The sequence below is a fragment of the Equus caballus genome, chromosome 18, assembly GCF_041296265.1.
Source record: "Equus caballus isolate H_3958 breed thoroughbred chromosome 18, TB-T2T, whole genome shotgun sequence".
Classification (NCBI taxonomy): Eukaryota; Metazoa; Chordata; class Mammalia; order Perissodactyla; family Equidae; genus Equus; species Equus caballus.
Genome location: NC_091701.1, coordinates 43,341,473 through 43,357,826, shown reverse-complemented (window position 1 = coordinate 43,357,826; position 16,354 = coordinate 43,341,473). Strand labels below are relative to the sequence as shown.

At 36.4% G+C, this 16,354-nt stretch overlaps 1 protein-coding gene across 10 annotated transcripts in view; it reads left to right on the top strand.

Annotated features, from left to right (window-relative positions):
- Positions 1 to 476: 476 nt before the first annotated feature.
- Positions 477 to 16,354, top strand: part of FAP (fibroblast activation protein alpha) — a 74,216-nt gene continuing 58,338 nt past the window's right edge. For 2 of the 10 annotated variants that reach the window (XM_070241901.1, XM_070241900.1), the window contains exons 1-3: positions 576 to 853; positions 2,098 to 2,278; positions 2,613 to 2,697. In XM_070241901.1, the coding sequence (XP_070098002.1) occupies positions 2,273 to 2,278; positions 2,613 to 2,697 (91 nt within the window). In that variant the 5' untranslated portion in view covers positions 576 to 853; positions 2,098 to 2,272. Of the gene's footprint in view, positions 854 to 2,097; positions 2,279 to 2,612; positions 2,698 to 4,711; positions 4,823 to 16,354 lie in introns of those variants that run through there. The other 8 variants (XM_070241904.1, XM_070241902.1, XM_070241905.1 and 5 more) reach the window with 7 other exon arrangements.

Sequence of the window (16,354 nt, the reverse complement as noted above, 5' to 3'; positions counted from 1 at the left end):
GTAAAGACGTTATAATATTAAAAGAATCCAAATTTTTGTGGGAGTCCCTATTTGGATGAAAATTGGAACATTTGTATGTTATCTCAAAGGAATGGCAGTGTGTGGCTCTGTTATAAGCAATATATCCCTAACTCATCAGATGGAAAAACTCCTAACATCTTTATTTCTGTAGTCAGTCTCATTTTTCTTATTACAGTTCAAACCAGTAAGAATTTTCCAGAAGTTACAGTTTGAATCACCCAACCTCCTGAGGAAAAAACAAACAAAACTAAATAAACAAGTTTCAGTCTCGTAATTTTTCCCCCTACTAATAGTTTCAACTTAAATTTGTTCCTCTTAAAGCCCCCCAATTTCTCCAGAGAACCTGTGAAATGAGTCTCTTATAGATGCCCACACTTGGCTGCAATCCTAAGTGGTACTCAGACCGGTCACATGTCAGTGCATTTTTAATTGCTGATGCAAATAGTATCCATCTTAATTACACCCTCATCATTTATTACAGTCAGTTTCTCTTCAGAATATAAAGTCTTGGAAGCAAACCCTTTCTAAAAAGTGCTTGTGGACTTTGGGGCTTTGGCAGCCTGGGACAGAACTTCTGAGAACAGCCTGTGTGAATTTTCCAAAGAAGGCATTCCATCTGAGAGGACCCACATGAGAGCAGTTCATTTGGAGCCTGTCTAGTGGCTTTTATCTTGGATTTGAGGATCTCACAATCACATGGAGATGCCTACAAGTGCCTACCATAACTTGGATATTACTCTTAATGATTGCTACAGTTTGTGAAAAGCTGGCCCCATCAAAGGCGAAGGAGGAAGGCTCATCTAGAAGCTGGAGTGGCTACATCTGTCTGCCAGTAAGTGGTTAATGACTCATTTTCCTCAACAGAATTTTCATAAGGCTGGAATTCCGGGAGGGCTGTCTGGAGAATGTCTGAGAGGAAGTTCATAAGCCACTGTCCTGCCGTTTGCTGGAGAAAGCCTCCCATGCTAGCCAGACCAGCGACCAAAACAAACAGCAACAAATTTCAGTAACATTTCCTCCTTACCTTTCATGAACAATTCATGAAAGATCACCAAGAAATTTGTTTTAGTCAGGTTGGGAATATTACAGACTTCCAAAGAAGAAAACCATTAGTGGAAAAACTAAAGATACAGTAGGCTAACAACGGTGTATATGTGGAACCACAGAATCTATCCAAGTGAATTGCATTGAACCAGCCAGAATACTCCAGGAAACTGTTGTGTGTGTACTTTTTTTTTTTAACTCAGTCAACCATTTTACTGATCTGTCAGGTTGACCAATTTCTTTGGAATTATGTAGATTTAGCCAAAATGAAATTGAACATAAGACTTACTTCGCTTTTCAATGCTTTTTTATTTGTTTCAAAGGCTTTGTAATTACTAAATGTTCTCTCTCAGAAGATATTCCGAGAGGGAAGAAAAATATCACTTTTGCAAAGCCATTTCCATTCTTCCAAAGGTCTGCTGGTAAATTATTCTTACTGATCTTTCCATCTTTCTGGCCTGTGCATACACACCTAACCCATACTAAATTTCACCAGATGGCATTTTGTTTCTTTAAAGTAAAGCAGTCGTGGGTTTAGACAGTTGAATTTTTAAACTTCTGTATTTACTGAAAGTGCATATGGTGCTATATGGACAAAGAAATTGTGCTGAAAGAAAAACGTTTCTGTCTGCAGTACCTCCTAATCTCCCAGAGAAAGAAAAAATGCAGTTCTATGGTTTATTTCTCTCAAAATTTTATGTGGCTTTAATTTTCTTCCTCTGCTAAAAATTAGACATATGTATACTGTACATACCTGGAAATTTGAATTATTTTAAATTCTTCTTTTGGTTGCAAATAGAGAGCTTATACAAAACCCAATGGCTTGCCAAAGTGATCCGTGAGTGATTTCTAGAAGAAAATGAAACATAAACCTGAACTTGTAAAAAAACAATTTAAAAACCTCTGTATGTCAACGTAAGCAGATGTGGTGTAGAATTTACAAGGATGAGAAGGCTATAAAACCTCCCTTGAGCCATTCACAGTTCATTTCAAGGCCAAGAACGCCCCCAAAATCTGTTTCTAATTTTACAGAAATCTTTTGAAATTTGGCACGGTATTCAAAAGTCCGTGGAAAGAAAAAAAAACCTTGTCCTAGCTTCGGCTTCCAACTACGAAGGCAGACTTGCTTCTTTTCAACGGTTTTCACAGATCTAGTGACCCACGCTCTGAAGTCAGAATTAGCTAACTTTCAGAAACATCTGGAAAAATGAAGGTTAGTATATGCAGCCTCAGGTATTGCTAAAGAATGAGGGTGAGCTGAATTGAGTGCGATCAAAGTTTTCTATTGTTTAGAAGGTAAGGATTCGTACATAAGTATGTACTTCCTGGAGTGGGTTGGGATTGGGACATTGTTCTAAATATACCGTAGAAACATTTGTCCTTGCAGAGCTGGAAGAATTCCAGCAATTATAGCCAGATCAGTGGAATACAATCAAAGGCTTTGTGGGGAGGGAGAAACAGGATTTAGTTGTAAACAAAGTCTTGCCATTTCCAATAGTTAGCAGAAACTGTGTGTATGTCTAATTTTTCTATTTTATTTTATGTAGACATGGTTAAAAATTGTGTTTGGAGTTGCCACCTCTGCTGTGCTTGCTTTATTGGTAATGTGCGTTGTCTTACGTCCTTTAAGAGGTAAGAATTTTCTCTGATTTACTCTATCTGCCTAGAATAGCTTGGAGAATGCTCTAATGCATGGTCACAAGTGACTGAACGTTTCCTAAGTCCTTATTTTCCAAAGCAAGTCTGTTATTGCTAAGAAGATGTATAAGCTCACAGATATGTTGTTGAGAAACCAGAAATACTGAGGAATTTAAGGCAAGGGTAGGAAGGGATTTCCAGTATTATTTCGGCAATAGAAAAACCTAAGCACTATTCTGTATCACCCCCACATCCTCCCAAAATATATGTAAATCACAAGCTTTAGAGACAATATTTTTAACTAACGTTGCTTTTCATTATTGGATTGCCTCATGGAAAGTAAAGATGAGTAAGAATTGAAAAGTTAAAACAGAACCCATGGAGTTTTTTATTAGGAGCCTTTGCGAAAATTTAGGGAGGCAGTCAAGAATGGAGATCTCAGGAAGAGCTGCATAGAAAAGTGAAATTGCTGTTCTAGATGCAGCAACAATGAACCATCAAATTAGAAGACTAAATATTATTAAACAAGCATTATGTTTATTGATAAATCAATCCTTTTAGAAAAGATTAGATTAAGATTGATTTCACTTTGCTGAAAAATGGAAGACACTATGGACTGATATTGGGGCTAATTTAAATTAAGACTCCAGCTATAAATAATCCAGTGATATTAGGGTATTAGGGGAATTAGGTTTTTATAAACTCTTTATTAAGAGAAGCTCAAGTTCTAAAACAGGAAAACCATACAGCAATAACAGGTCTTGTGCCTTTGGGTCTAGGGAAGGGGCAAAAGTATGTACTAACAAATACTAAAAGCTTATGAGAGCTAAGGTGGGAAATATCTTGGTTAAAAATTAACTGACAGTAAAGGATGTATATTGAATATATGAATATAAATATACATACAACTGAATGAAGAATGTATGAGTCTTGAATGATCTGTTGCTTTAAAAAAATGAAATATAGAAAAATATTTTGAAAAATTCAAAATGATCATAGGATTTTCACAGAATTACAAAAAGAAGAGGTTAACCAATAAGATGAAGGCAATGCTCTTGTATCTTCAGTATTAATCTTCCATCCTTATTCCTGCTCTCTGCTAGCACACAGTTATTCTTAGGCTGTTGAGATGTGTCGTATGCACCATATTTTTTTATTTTTTAGAGTTAAAATTGTTTTCAGAGCAGTATTTCACCTCAGTGCTTTTGGGGTTATATTTACCTCATACTAACAATTGTCAGGTGGTGGGTTAGGTCCTATTGACTGTTGAATGCTAATCCATTCAAAATTAGCTCTGATTTTTTAAAGAAACTCATGAGTACTTGAAATTGACACTTCGCTTCCTCAGAATAAATGTTCAGAGAACAGAAGTGTGTGGATTTTATTGTGAGCCTGCCTCCACATCCACAGACAAGGATAGATTGCATTTGCACTTTGGAATTTGAGCCACAATTTCTAATAAGAAGTATACTATAATCACACATTTACAAGTAGTATATAAATATACACACATGTGAACATTTGTGTAATTGTATATAATCCCAATCCTTACCCTCTTCCCAAGTTTAGACATGTACATTATACACATAAATATATGTTATGAACTAACATAATTATATATTATAAAAGTCCTATGTCATTTGTAACATAAGTTTCTGTCTCAACCAACAGGATAGCTTTCAGAGCAAAGTAATTCCCTGGTGGAATGAAATAATCACACTAAACTTTAGATGAAATTTTATTGCTCATTCAGAAACTGGAAAATTATGAAAAAGCTGAGAACTAATTTTTTTTATCATAATATCATCACTTTATATTCTAAATTGGCTGAAGAACATTTCAGAATGTCAATTAACTTGTACTTGGGACTATTCATTCCCCTACTTGCCTTAGCAGGACGAGGGTTGAAGCCCTCCCTGAAGTCAGTGGTATAGGCAGCCCTGATGTTGTATGTGTCCTTCTGACTTCACCCCTTTCTTCTCACACCCCACTCCTTAACTATCCCCAGTCTGAAGCTGCAGGTCCAGTTCTCACTCACATCTGCCCAGTGCCTGGTGAGGACAGGATCTGAGGTGACAAGGCAGGAGAAGGGAAGGAGGACTGGAGAATTCAAAGCCAAGTAAGCTTCTAGTTGGCCTTCTCACACTTCCTCAGAAATCCCATTACCTCACCTTTGCCTTAGGTGCCCTCACATTCTTAGCCCAGAATTTATGAGCCTGCATAAGGACAGTCTTCCTGAGAGAAACTTAAAAACCCACTTAAGAAACATTCATTCATTTATTTATATATTAATGAATTAATCCCACTAACTACCGGCTCATCGTTGTGCCAGTTGTTGAAATAAAGGTACAATAGTCTACATTTCCCTCTAAGCGGCAGGATGGGAACCCAGTAAGGATACATAGTCATCACCACCAATAAGGGATAAGGATTTCTGTCATTTCCAACCAGGTCGAAGTGAGAAAAGAAAAGAAAGGGGCTTTTCCACAGAGGGAAAGGGTCCCAGGAACACCGGCCTCAAGATTACAAGAATGTGGAGGAAGTAGGCAGGAGTTTAGGGGCAAATAGGAAAATGTAGAGGTAAAATGAGGAAGAACTGTTTAGATTACTCACATTATAATAAAAATAAGGGACTTTTTTTTTTTGAAACTTCTGAATTTTCTCAGTTTTATTTTCACCAAACGCAAAACATATGTGGGTTTCTGCCCCTTAGTCCCAGGCTATCCTCCTTGGCCTCAACCTACTCCCCTTCAACTGATTCCTTTCTACTCTCCTGCTTCTATACCTTTTCTTTTGTTCCCAAGCATCAATTCTTTTCCTGTGTGAAGATGCCATCAGACGGAAGGTGGAAACTAAGCTCCACATCTTCCCCTGGTGTTTACCAACCCCAAAGACAAACTCACAGACCTCCCCATTTTAAGAGATTTACAGAGGTGACAATAACAAAAACCAAATAAACAAAAAACTAGAACTGAAAAGTAACAGAGGCTCCAGAATTTCAAAAGTAAATTCCATATGGCCTAGCTTCATGATTTATAGTTTCTGAATTCCTGGACCTGACTTTGTGATATTCATTTGTGAAAGGAAGTATGGGAGTTATCTGTCCTCTCCTTGAATTCTATTGAGTGCAGAGTTCTCCACATGGTGATGAGCAAACACTCAATAAATATCAGCTATTATTTTCCTACAATTTCTGACTTGTAGCAGCTGCTTAATAAGCGATAGCTAGAATTTTACTGTGTTCTTCAGCCTAATATACACATACACACAAAGAAAGCAACTAGCCCTTTTTGTGTGGTGTGTTTCAATTTCAACAGTGTTCTTCTTAATTCTGAGTTCTTCTTAATTCTTCATCTGTGGGTATCCTCCCTGTTCCTATCTCCCACCTCCTTGGATCAAAAACGGCAAATATTTCTCAGAAACTTTTGTATGCAAGACAGTCACAGGACATTGGAAGCTCTGAAGCAAAAGCAAGAGAGAAGAAAGGAAGAGAAAAGATAAAGGAAGCTGGGGTGGGGGATGTGGAGAATAAAGCTGAGTGAAAGAAAAATGAGAGAGGTATGCAGTGTGGAGAAATAGCCAGCGTGCCTGTGCTGTGCCTCCAGGACCTCTCAGTGAAAGGAGAACCAGCATGAGTGAAGCCTCAGATCACCCTGAAGCCCTCTTGTCTACCCTTAAACACTTGTCCTTTTATTGTTGTTGTTTTGAGCCTTCAGTGTTTTATACAAATTGGTATTAGTTGCCAATTTTTAAAAATCATAAGATTTCACATAAGAATTTATATTTTGGCTTCTCTTTAAATATTAGATCTGGCGATATGGGGCCCATGGTAATAGCTGAGAAGCAGTTGTTGTCCTTAGATGGACAATGCCTTCTCCAGTTTGCCACAGACCCTACAACTTTCTATTTTATTATGCACAAGATGCCATATTCCTTGACAATAATCTGTCCAACCTCAATGAACAGGTGGATTTTTAGCCTTTGGACTGAAGGAGGCATACGGTTCCTCCTGGGATTAAAAATAACCATCTACTGAGTGTGAAAAAGACTGAGATTAGCACAATGGCAAGTCCACAGCAGCTCCCGGACACTGGTTATTTGTCCAACAATTATTTATGAAGAACCCTCCAAATACCAGGCACCGGTCTAGGGCACAAATGACAAGGTTTCTGCCCTTAGGAAAGGGTAGTTTGGTAATAAACAAGTGAACAAATAAATTCACAGACAGTTTCAAATTCTTATAAGTGCTGTAGAGAACAACTGGAGTGAGGGTTGTGTTAGACATCTGGGGCTGCCATAACAAAATATCACAGACTGGGCGGCACAAGCAACACAAACTTATTTTTTCACAGTTCTGGAGGCTGGGAGTCCAAGATCAAGGTGTAGACAGGCTTGATTTCTCCAGAGGCTTCCCCTCTTGACTTGTAGTTGGCTGCCTCCTTGCTGTGTCCTCACATGGCCTTTTCTCTCCGCCCACACTCTCCTAGTGTCTCTTCCTCTTCTTATAAGGACACCAGTTATATTGGATTAGGGCTCCACTATCATGATCTTATGCAACCTTGATGACCTTCTGAAAGGCCCTATCTCCAAATGCAATCACATTGAGGGTTAGAGTTTCACTCTATGAATTTCGGGGAGACTTAATTCAGTCCGTAACAGAGCTGGTCAATGAAGCCTTCTCTGAGATGATATTTGAGCAGACACCTTAAGGACAGGGAGGATACAAGCTGGGTGATAAACCCTCAACACAGAGGAAAAAGATACTAAGGCCCTGAAACAGGAAAGTGTTTGGGAAGTTCAAGGAACCAAAAGGAGACCAATGTATGATGCCAAAATTATGGAAACAAATTAACATAGTAAAATATGTATATACATATATATATAAAATGTATAATGATTGCTTACTTAGCTAAGTAATGCCTTATATAGTTTATTTCAGAAGACATCTGAAGTCACAGACAATTCAGACAGAACAGAAATCAATATTTTATAAGAAGAAATGTCATTTGGAATGTCAGTATTTTAGGCAGAAATCCACTGTTGTTATTATTACTATCATTATTATTGCTATTGCTACTACTACAACCTCAACAATCACTTTTTGTAAAGTAAGATGCATGTGAGATGAAATCATCTTCAAAGAAGAGATGAATATATTTTTAAGGCTTGAAATTTTCCCAGTATCAACATTCAGAATTGTGAAAGACTCCCTCAAATATCTTAAGAGTTTTAAGCTTATTTATTCACTGTTCCTTTGGAGGAAATATGGGGGAGTCGAAAAGGTTGAGGAAAAGGTTCAGAAAGTTCACGGACACAAAAGAGCTTTTGAGTTGAGTGTAAACAGATCACCTTTTCAGATTACATTTCTCTAATTTGCACTTGGATTTTAAAATCACAGAAGATAAAGCTTGGCAAACTCTCTTTGAGGTTTGCCAAATTATGAATAATTTAGAAAATAATCCCAGTCTTTGGACAATTCCCATAATGCAGAGGAGTTTACCTGTCTCTGATTTCTGAAGCGATTGTGTAAAACTTATACAAAAATATCTAGTCACAGATATACCTTGAAAACTACATGTTCTAGAGCTCAAATCGGGGATGTAGGATCAGGGCTAAAAGTTTTTAAGAACCAGAGGCAGTCAAAGTGAGCCTTAAAATATAGCAATAATTAACACAGTAGGCACAGATTGAAATGATCTTTCCATAGGATAATCAAATACTATTCAGTCTTTTTAAAATTTATTCCTGTTATATGTAGAGCAAAGAGTTTATTCTTCATTTCAGTATCCTTCTGAAGTAACAAAAATTATGCAGTAAAAACAGAATAACTTGTAATCCTTATTAAGTTTTATTCCCATTAATTAAAAAAAGAATAGGATTGCTTAGTATCTAAATTAAATTTTTTATAAGATTATGATTTTATACTTAATAGAAAAACTGTAATAGGATTCTTTAAAGGAACAGGATAGAAAGATTGTATGTGAAAAAATCAGATAACTTACATGATATGGACAAATTTCTAGAAAGATTCGAACTACCAAAATTTACTAAAGAATAAATAGGAAACATGAATAGTACTGCAACAACTAAAGAGATGGATTTAGTGATTTAAAAACCTCCCACAAAGAAAACCCCAGGCCTAGGTGGCTTCACTGGTAAACTCTATGAAACATTTAAAGAAAAATTATTATCAATCCTTCACAAACTCTTCTAAAAAGTAAGGGAACACTTCTCAGTTTATTCTATAAGGCCAGTATTACCATGATACCAAAACCATACAAAGGTGTCACAAGAAGAGTAGTTACAGACAGTAGTTGCAGACCAATATGTCTTACGAATATAGATGGAAAAATCCTCAACAAAATACCAGCAAACCAAATCCAGCAATACATAAAAAAGACTGTACACCAAGACCAAGTGGAATTTATCCCAAGATCACAAGGTCGGTTTAACACTGAAAATCAATTACTGTAATAAATCATCCCAATAGAAAAAAGGACAAAAACCACATGATCATCTCAATAGACACAGAGAAAGAATTTAACAAAATCCAACACCATTTCATTATAAAAACACTCAGCAGACTAAAAATAGGAAGAATTTCCTCTATCTGATAAAGGGCATCTACAAAAAACTCACAGCTAATATCATACTGGTGAAAGATTCAGTGCTTTCCCCCTAACTTCAAGAACAAGAAAGTATGTTTGCTCTCATCACTTCTGTTCAATATTTGATGGGTGGCTGTAGCCAGGGCAATTAGATAAGGAAAAGAAATACAAAGTATCCAGATTGGAAAGGAAGAAGTAAAACTCTCTCAATTGGCAGATCCTAAGGAATTCACTAAAAAACTACTAGAACCAATAAACAAGTTGGGAAAAGTTGCAGGACACAAGATTAATATATAAAAATCTGTCATATTTCTATACATTAGCAATAAACAATATTAAAAAAATCTAAATAAGTGGAAAGACATCCTGTGCTTATGGGTCAAAAACTTAATATTTTTAAGATGGCAATACCCCTCAAATTTATCTAAAGATTAAATACAATCCCTATCCAAATCCCAGATGAGTTTCTTGCAGAAATTGACAAGTTGATCCTAAAATTCATGCAGAAATGCAAGGGACCCTAAACGGCTGTCTTGAAAAAGAAGAATGAAGTTGGAGGAATCACACTTCCTTATTTCAAAACTTACTACAAAGCTTACATAATCAAGACAGCGTGGTACTGGCATAAAGACACACATATAAATTAATAGAATAGAGTTGAGAGTCCAGAAATAAAGTCTTACATTTTGTGGTTAATTGGTCAATAAGCCTGCCATAACAACTTAATGGAGAAAGTATTTTCAACAAATGGTGCTGAGACAATTGGATATTCACCAGCAAAAAATGATATTGGACCCCTTTTCTCACACCATGCATAAAAATTAACTCAAAATGGATCAGAGATTGGGGCCAGCCTGATTGCACAGTGGTTAAGTTCACACGTTCCGCTTCGGTGGCCCAGGCTTCGCTGGTTCAGATCCCGGGTGTAGACATGGCATCATTGGCAAACCATGCTGTGGTAGGCATCCCACATAGAAAATAGAGGAAGATGGGCATGGATGTTAGCTCAGGGCCAGTCTTCCTCAGCAAAAAGAGGAAGATTGGCAGCAGATGTTATCTCAGGGCTAATCTTCCTCCAAAACAAAAGGATCAGAGATCTAAATGTAAAAGTGAAAACTATAAAACTCTTAAAACAAAACATAGATATACATTTTTATGTCCTTGTATTAGGCAGTGGTTTCTTAGATATGACCAAAATCACAGGCAACAAAAGAAAGAGCACATACATCAGACTTCATTAAAATTTAACACTTTTGGATTGCAAAGGAAACCATCAAGAAAGTGAAAGACCGCCCACAAAATGGGAAAAAAATGTTTGCCCATCATATATCTGATAAGGGACTTGCATCCAGAATATATAAAGAACTCTTACAAATCAATAATAAAAAGGCAAATAACCCAATTTAAAAATGGACAAAGGATAAACATTTCCCCAAAGATAAGCAATAAGCACATGAAAAGATGCTCAACATCATTAATCATTAGGAAAATGTAAATCAAACCAAAATGAAATATCAGGAATAAAATTACAGGTGGAGCAATTAGCCTGCCTGGTGAGAAATGGCTTGGCCGTGGGGGTGCAGTAGAAATGGAGAAAAACAGACAAAGCAGAGAAAGATTTTGGAGATAAAGTGGTTAGGCCTGGGTGTTGGATAAAGGCGATGAGGGAAGGGGGAGGTCAAGGGTGACCCTCAAGCATTTGAACTGAGGAACTATGTGGATGACAGTGCCATTGACTTGGAGAAATCTGGAGGGGCAGCTTGGAACTTCTTTTTTCTTAGCTTTGGACGTGTTGATTTTGAAGAGCCTGTGAGATATGTAAGTGGAGATGTGAAGGAGGAAGTTTAATATACAGGTCCGGAATACAGAGAAGAAAATGCAACGGGTTTCAGGTGCGGCAGTGATGGTGGGGGTGAGTCAGCCTAGGGATAGGAAATAGAAACTCTGGGAGAATGAAACTGCTGGGGAAAGCAGCTCTTCCTCAAGTCCCGAGTTACCCAATACGAGCCACACCAAAAGTTAAAGTCGAGATTAAAGAAAGATGAGCTGGCAGCACAACAATAAAGTAATACACAAATGGACTTAAAAACGCTGATAGTTCCTTTGAATAACTTATGTTGTTCAGTGTTGTTTGTAGAGAGAACCAAGGAAAATTGCTTTCAGAGCTGAGAGCTCCTACATCCTGCAGCCAGACTTGAAAGCTTGCTAGTGACCGCTTTGCTTTGACAAAGCTCAACTTGCGTCTTTTCTCTTAACCTACGTTTTTAGGTATAATCATTCTACCCCCCTTGTGTGTTGCTTGGTTCTTGACCTTACTTGTGTGTTTGTTATGTGTTGCTGCTATGCTTTCACTTGAAACCATAGTATAGTGATGAAGCACCCAGCCTCTAAAATCAGATGGAGCTGGATTTAATCTCCAGCTCTGTCACGTATTCGGCCAATTACTTTACCTAATTTCCATTTCCTAACCTGTAAAATGGTGTTAATAATAGTACTTCTCTCAGAGAGTTGCTGTGAGGATTTAATGGGACCACGCATGTAGACTGCTTGGTACCTATAGGACTTAGTAAGTTATAACACTTCATATTATTGGTCTAAAGCTATCTTAGGTCCATTTTTTTCAAAGTTGTCAGCCTTTGCTCCAATATAATATTAGTTTAAAATAGTATATTTCCCACACTAGTATTTCCTACACTTGCCCCGACCCGGTGCAACGGCTGGAGAAGATGCCTCCTCATAGACAGCATCTCTGCAGAGGCAGCAGAAAGACAGGTACAGTGTGCCTGTGAGTCCATGTCACTTTTCTTGAGGTGGCCTCATAAGCATCAGCTCCTGGTCAAATATGAAAGTGAAAACAAAAGGACCTGCCAGCCACTTGTATGCCCACTTAATAAACCATATTTTCTCATTTAGTTTATGATGAATATTAGAGCTAACGTCAGATGTCTCTGCTCTGACACTTACTCCCAGTTTTTCAGGACTAGAAAATTAAATGGCAGAAATAGAAATAGAATCCTACTAAAGAGTAAACACAAAGTTTTAAGAAGGAGTTAAGAGAATAGTGAATCACTACTTACTTGTGAATCATTTCTGTGAATTGTAATTTCTTGGATTCATAATTGAAATAATTTTCATCTTTGCTTTCCTAAGTTAAAAATGCAAATAATTAAAATATAGTTAATTAGAGTGTTTAAGCAGTGAGTGAGTAACTGTGCTAAAGATGGGCCAAATTGAATAAAAGGGCACTGTCAGGAATTGTGTTAATCAAATAAGTGTCAGTTACGTATGGAAGAGAGAGATGCTTTCAGAATTCATTTCCACTTTTGCTCGACTATTTAGAGTTGAAAAACTATAGATGCCAAAACTAAACTTCCAAAATTATCAAAAGATTTTATTTCAGCATTAAAACACGATTTGGAAGGGGGCATGAAAATCTATTTATTCAAGCAATAATTCTTAGTGGAATATTTTTCAGGTGACTGGAACTTAATTAGCGTGATTGATGCTATAGAGATGCACTTTGTACTGATTTACACACACATACACATTCAAAACACTAGAAAACAATGACCCCCAATGTTTTTCCTGCATTCTTGCTTGAATCTAATCTGGGGCAGAATCAATCCCCTTGCCCTTTTTCCATTCCTCAAGGATCAGCAGAGAGAATGTACCTAAAAAAAGTTCATTTGGACATAGCATCAAAAGACAATGAGCAAGAGGACTGAATAGGGACATAAATGTTAAAGGAGACCATTAACATTCCTTAAAAGCCACGATCAACACTTAGATGTGGGGAGTCTATGTCCATGAGGTGTGGATTCCTATGCAGGCCAGCCGCACCCACCTACCAAGGGTTTATAGGCAAAGAGCGATTCCACTGACAAGCACAGGAGTACACTGGAGCTAGCAGATTCAGTGAAATAATTAAGATTCTTTGCAGAAGAATTGCCTGGGGAGGCTTGGTAAAAATGAAAACTACCAGGGCTTCATCCCCAGAGATTCTGAATCAGTAGGTTTGAGATAAGGACTAGGAATCTGTTTTTCAAACAAGCATTCCAAGTGACTCCAAGGACTAAATTTTGATACATATTTAAACGAAGGCATATCCAGGTACAAGAGTATATTTATGAAATTTACAACATGGACAGGAAGGTAGAGAATAAGGGCATGTATATCTTTGGGGGAGGATTAGTGAAAACAAGTTAACATAAACTTTGTCCAGTTGATTCGATTTTTCGTTCAACAAACATTTATTGTGCTCTCACTATACGCCAAGCACTGCCTTAGCTGGTGGGCATATAATAGTGAGGATAATCAAACACACTCTACTCTCAAGGGTAAAGACCTATGCCTTATGCAATTCACATATATAGAGAGATGAAAAAGGTTCATGTTCAACAAATTTGGGTAAGTATTGAGATAGCAATAAGCCAATGGAATTTTCATAGAGTCCAGTGGAAGATCATTTCTTTTGGTGATTGATATAGGGGTCAACACTGGTAGTGTAGTGAAACATTATTATGTTTATGATCTTTCTAGATGTACAAAGAACCAGAACTTAGAGTCGAAATTCTAAATAAACTTTATGTTTCATAACTCTTAATATGTGACCTAAGGCAGCATTTCAGAGCAGACACATTACTCCATTGCATTTATGAACGTGCAGTCATTTCCAGCAGAAAGCAAAGAATGCTTAATTTAAATTTTTTGCATTTAATTTGGTTTCACTCTGAGCCAAGACTGACGCCAGCGTAATCACACCTTCTGAGCCCTGGCTACATCACCTGTGAGGTTAGGAGTAATCATCTACCCAAATCTGTGCCATGAACCCTATTTCCATGTAAATACAGCTAGCTCTTCTGGATATATTTTCTGTATATCCACTCATCACTTCTTGGGTGCTAGTGGGGCCTATTATCATTATAGTAATTAGTAGTACAATTAATATATGTTTCAAATTGCTTTACAGATATTTTGAGTCATAATACAACGTATGCTAAGTTCTCTGTATAGATTATTGGCATTTATAGCTACTGCGTACTTGTTTAAAATAAATGACTAACTAGGAAGTAACATAAAATATACTCTCATGTAACTTTTCTGGATAATCAAAGTTGGAGGTTCTAAAAGAGTAAATAATCCTTAAAGTCTTTTTGAAATCTGCTAAGGATCAGCATGATTGTTAATATTATGAGAAGGAAAATGATTAGTTATTTAAAAAATAATTTGAAACTCTTGACTTTAATGAATTTTATTTAGCCATATAAGCAATATCAGTACTAACTATACTTATGATCATAACTGTGATATTTCAGTTATGGAGCTATATGATAACCAAAATGTTCTAAGTACAATCGATAAATTTCTTTGTATTAGAATAAAAGTAAACATTAATTGTATATTCTAACAGTCTAATCTGAAACTGCATTTTCCAAACCATGATTTTAGTGGATATTCAAAAACAAAAAAATGAATGTTCTGGTGGTCAAATTAGTTTAGCAAACACTGATCAAAAATATTTATTTGAAGAATACTGATAAGCTATGATAATAGCAAAAGCTAATATTTATTGACTGCTTACCATGTGCCAAGCAAGAGCTAAATGTTTCACTTGAATTATTTACTTAATTTAACTTTCTATAAAAGTAAAGACTAATTGTAGCTTTGAATGTCTCAATTAAGCATAATTGCAAGTATGGAAAATTATATGCAAGGATACTTAAATAGGAAAATCTATTATACAAGTCATTAGCCATAATCAAAGCATTATTTACGCTAGACAAAAAAAAAAGACATCACCAAGATTATATTCATTTATTAAACTAACAAAGTTTTTTAAAAAACAATTATCTAGTTGTGGTTTTTGTGATATTTACAATAAAGGGATTCATTAAATTTTAACATTTTCATCTAGATGTTCAGGATTGTGTAGACACAAATTAAATGTATCTCAAATGGAAAGTAATTTCCACTACAAATGTTTTTAGAATTTCCTCATGACTACATTAGAAACAGATTGCAATTTGCTCTTAAGAGAGTTCAATAAAATTGAATTCAAATACTTAACAATTATTCTAATGCTATTGTAGTAAAATGGTGTCTTATTTGTTGAATGAGAATTACAAAATCAGTAGTATGAATTTTGCACAAGACCATTTAATTTAACAGAAGAACTTTCATTATAAGTAACTGTATGATATGTACAACCTTACTTAGGATGCAAAGAGAATGTAAGCAGATGATTATTTAAAACAATAGAGTACCAATGTTATTAAGTATTTAGTGTCTGGTTGCCAAGGGGTTCACCAGTAACTTGTGTTCTTATAGCCATCAGAATAATTCTTAGTAAATTAATAAAAAATCTATGACCCTAAACAAGTGTGCGGGTCATACATAGATCAGTGTAAATCTGTTAAAATAATAGAAGATGCTATTATCCAAGTGGTTATTTGGTTCTTATCACATGGCAGTATGTTTATGTGACTACAAGGTTACTATAGCATGTTGAGTCTCAAATTTCAAAATCTAGTGTGATAGAGCTAGGAGGTATTGTCAGCATTTTCTAGTCTGGTCCTTTGTATTACAGGTGAGCAAGCTGTGTTATCAGAGATTGACTTCCTAAAGCCATACAGGAAATTTGTAGTAGAACCATTTTGTGAAGAAGAGGGCACAGACCTCATCCATCCATCCATCCTTCCATCTTTCATTTCACGTATTCGTTCATTCAACAGATATTTATTAAATGCCTGTTGTGTGCTACACACTGGGGATGTGATGGTGAGCAAAACTAGATATAGTCCCTGGCCTTCTGGTGACTGCCTTGAGAATACAATGGGAGGTGGAGAAACATTAATAAAATAACCACTTGAATACACACATGATTACAAACCAAGACCAATGTTCTAAAAAATAGAATATGGAATATAGTAATGTATAATAAAGGAACCAAACCCACACCAGGGGGTCAGGAAGGGCTTCTGAGAGGAAGTGGCCCCTGTATTGAGCACTAAAGGCTGGATACAAGTTATAAGACGGGAGAGAGT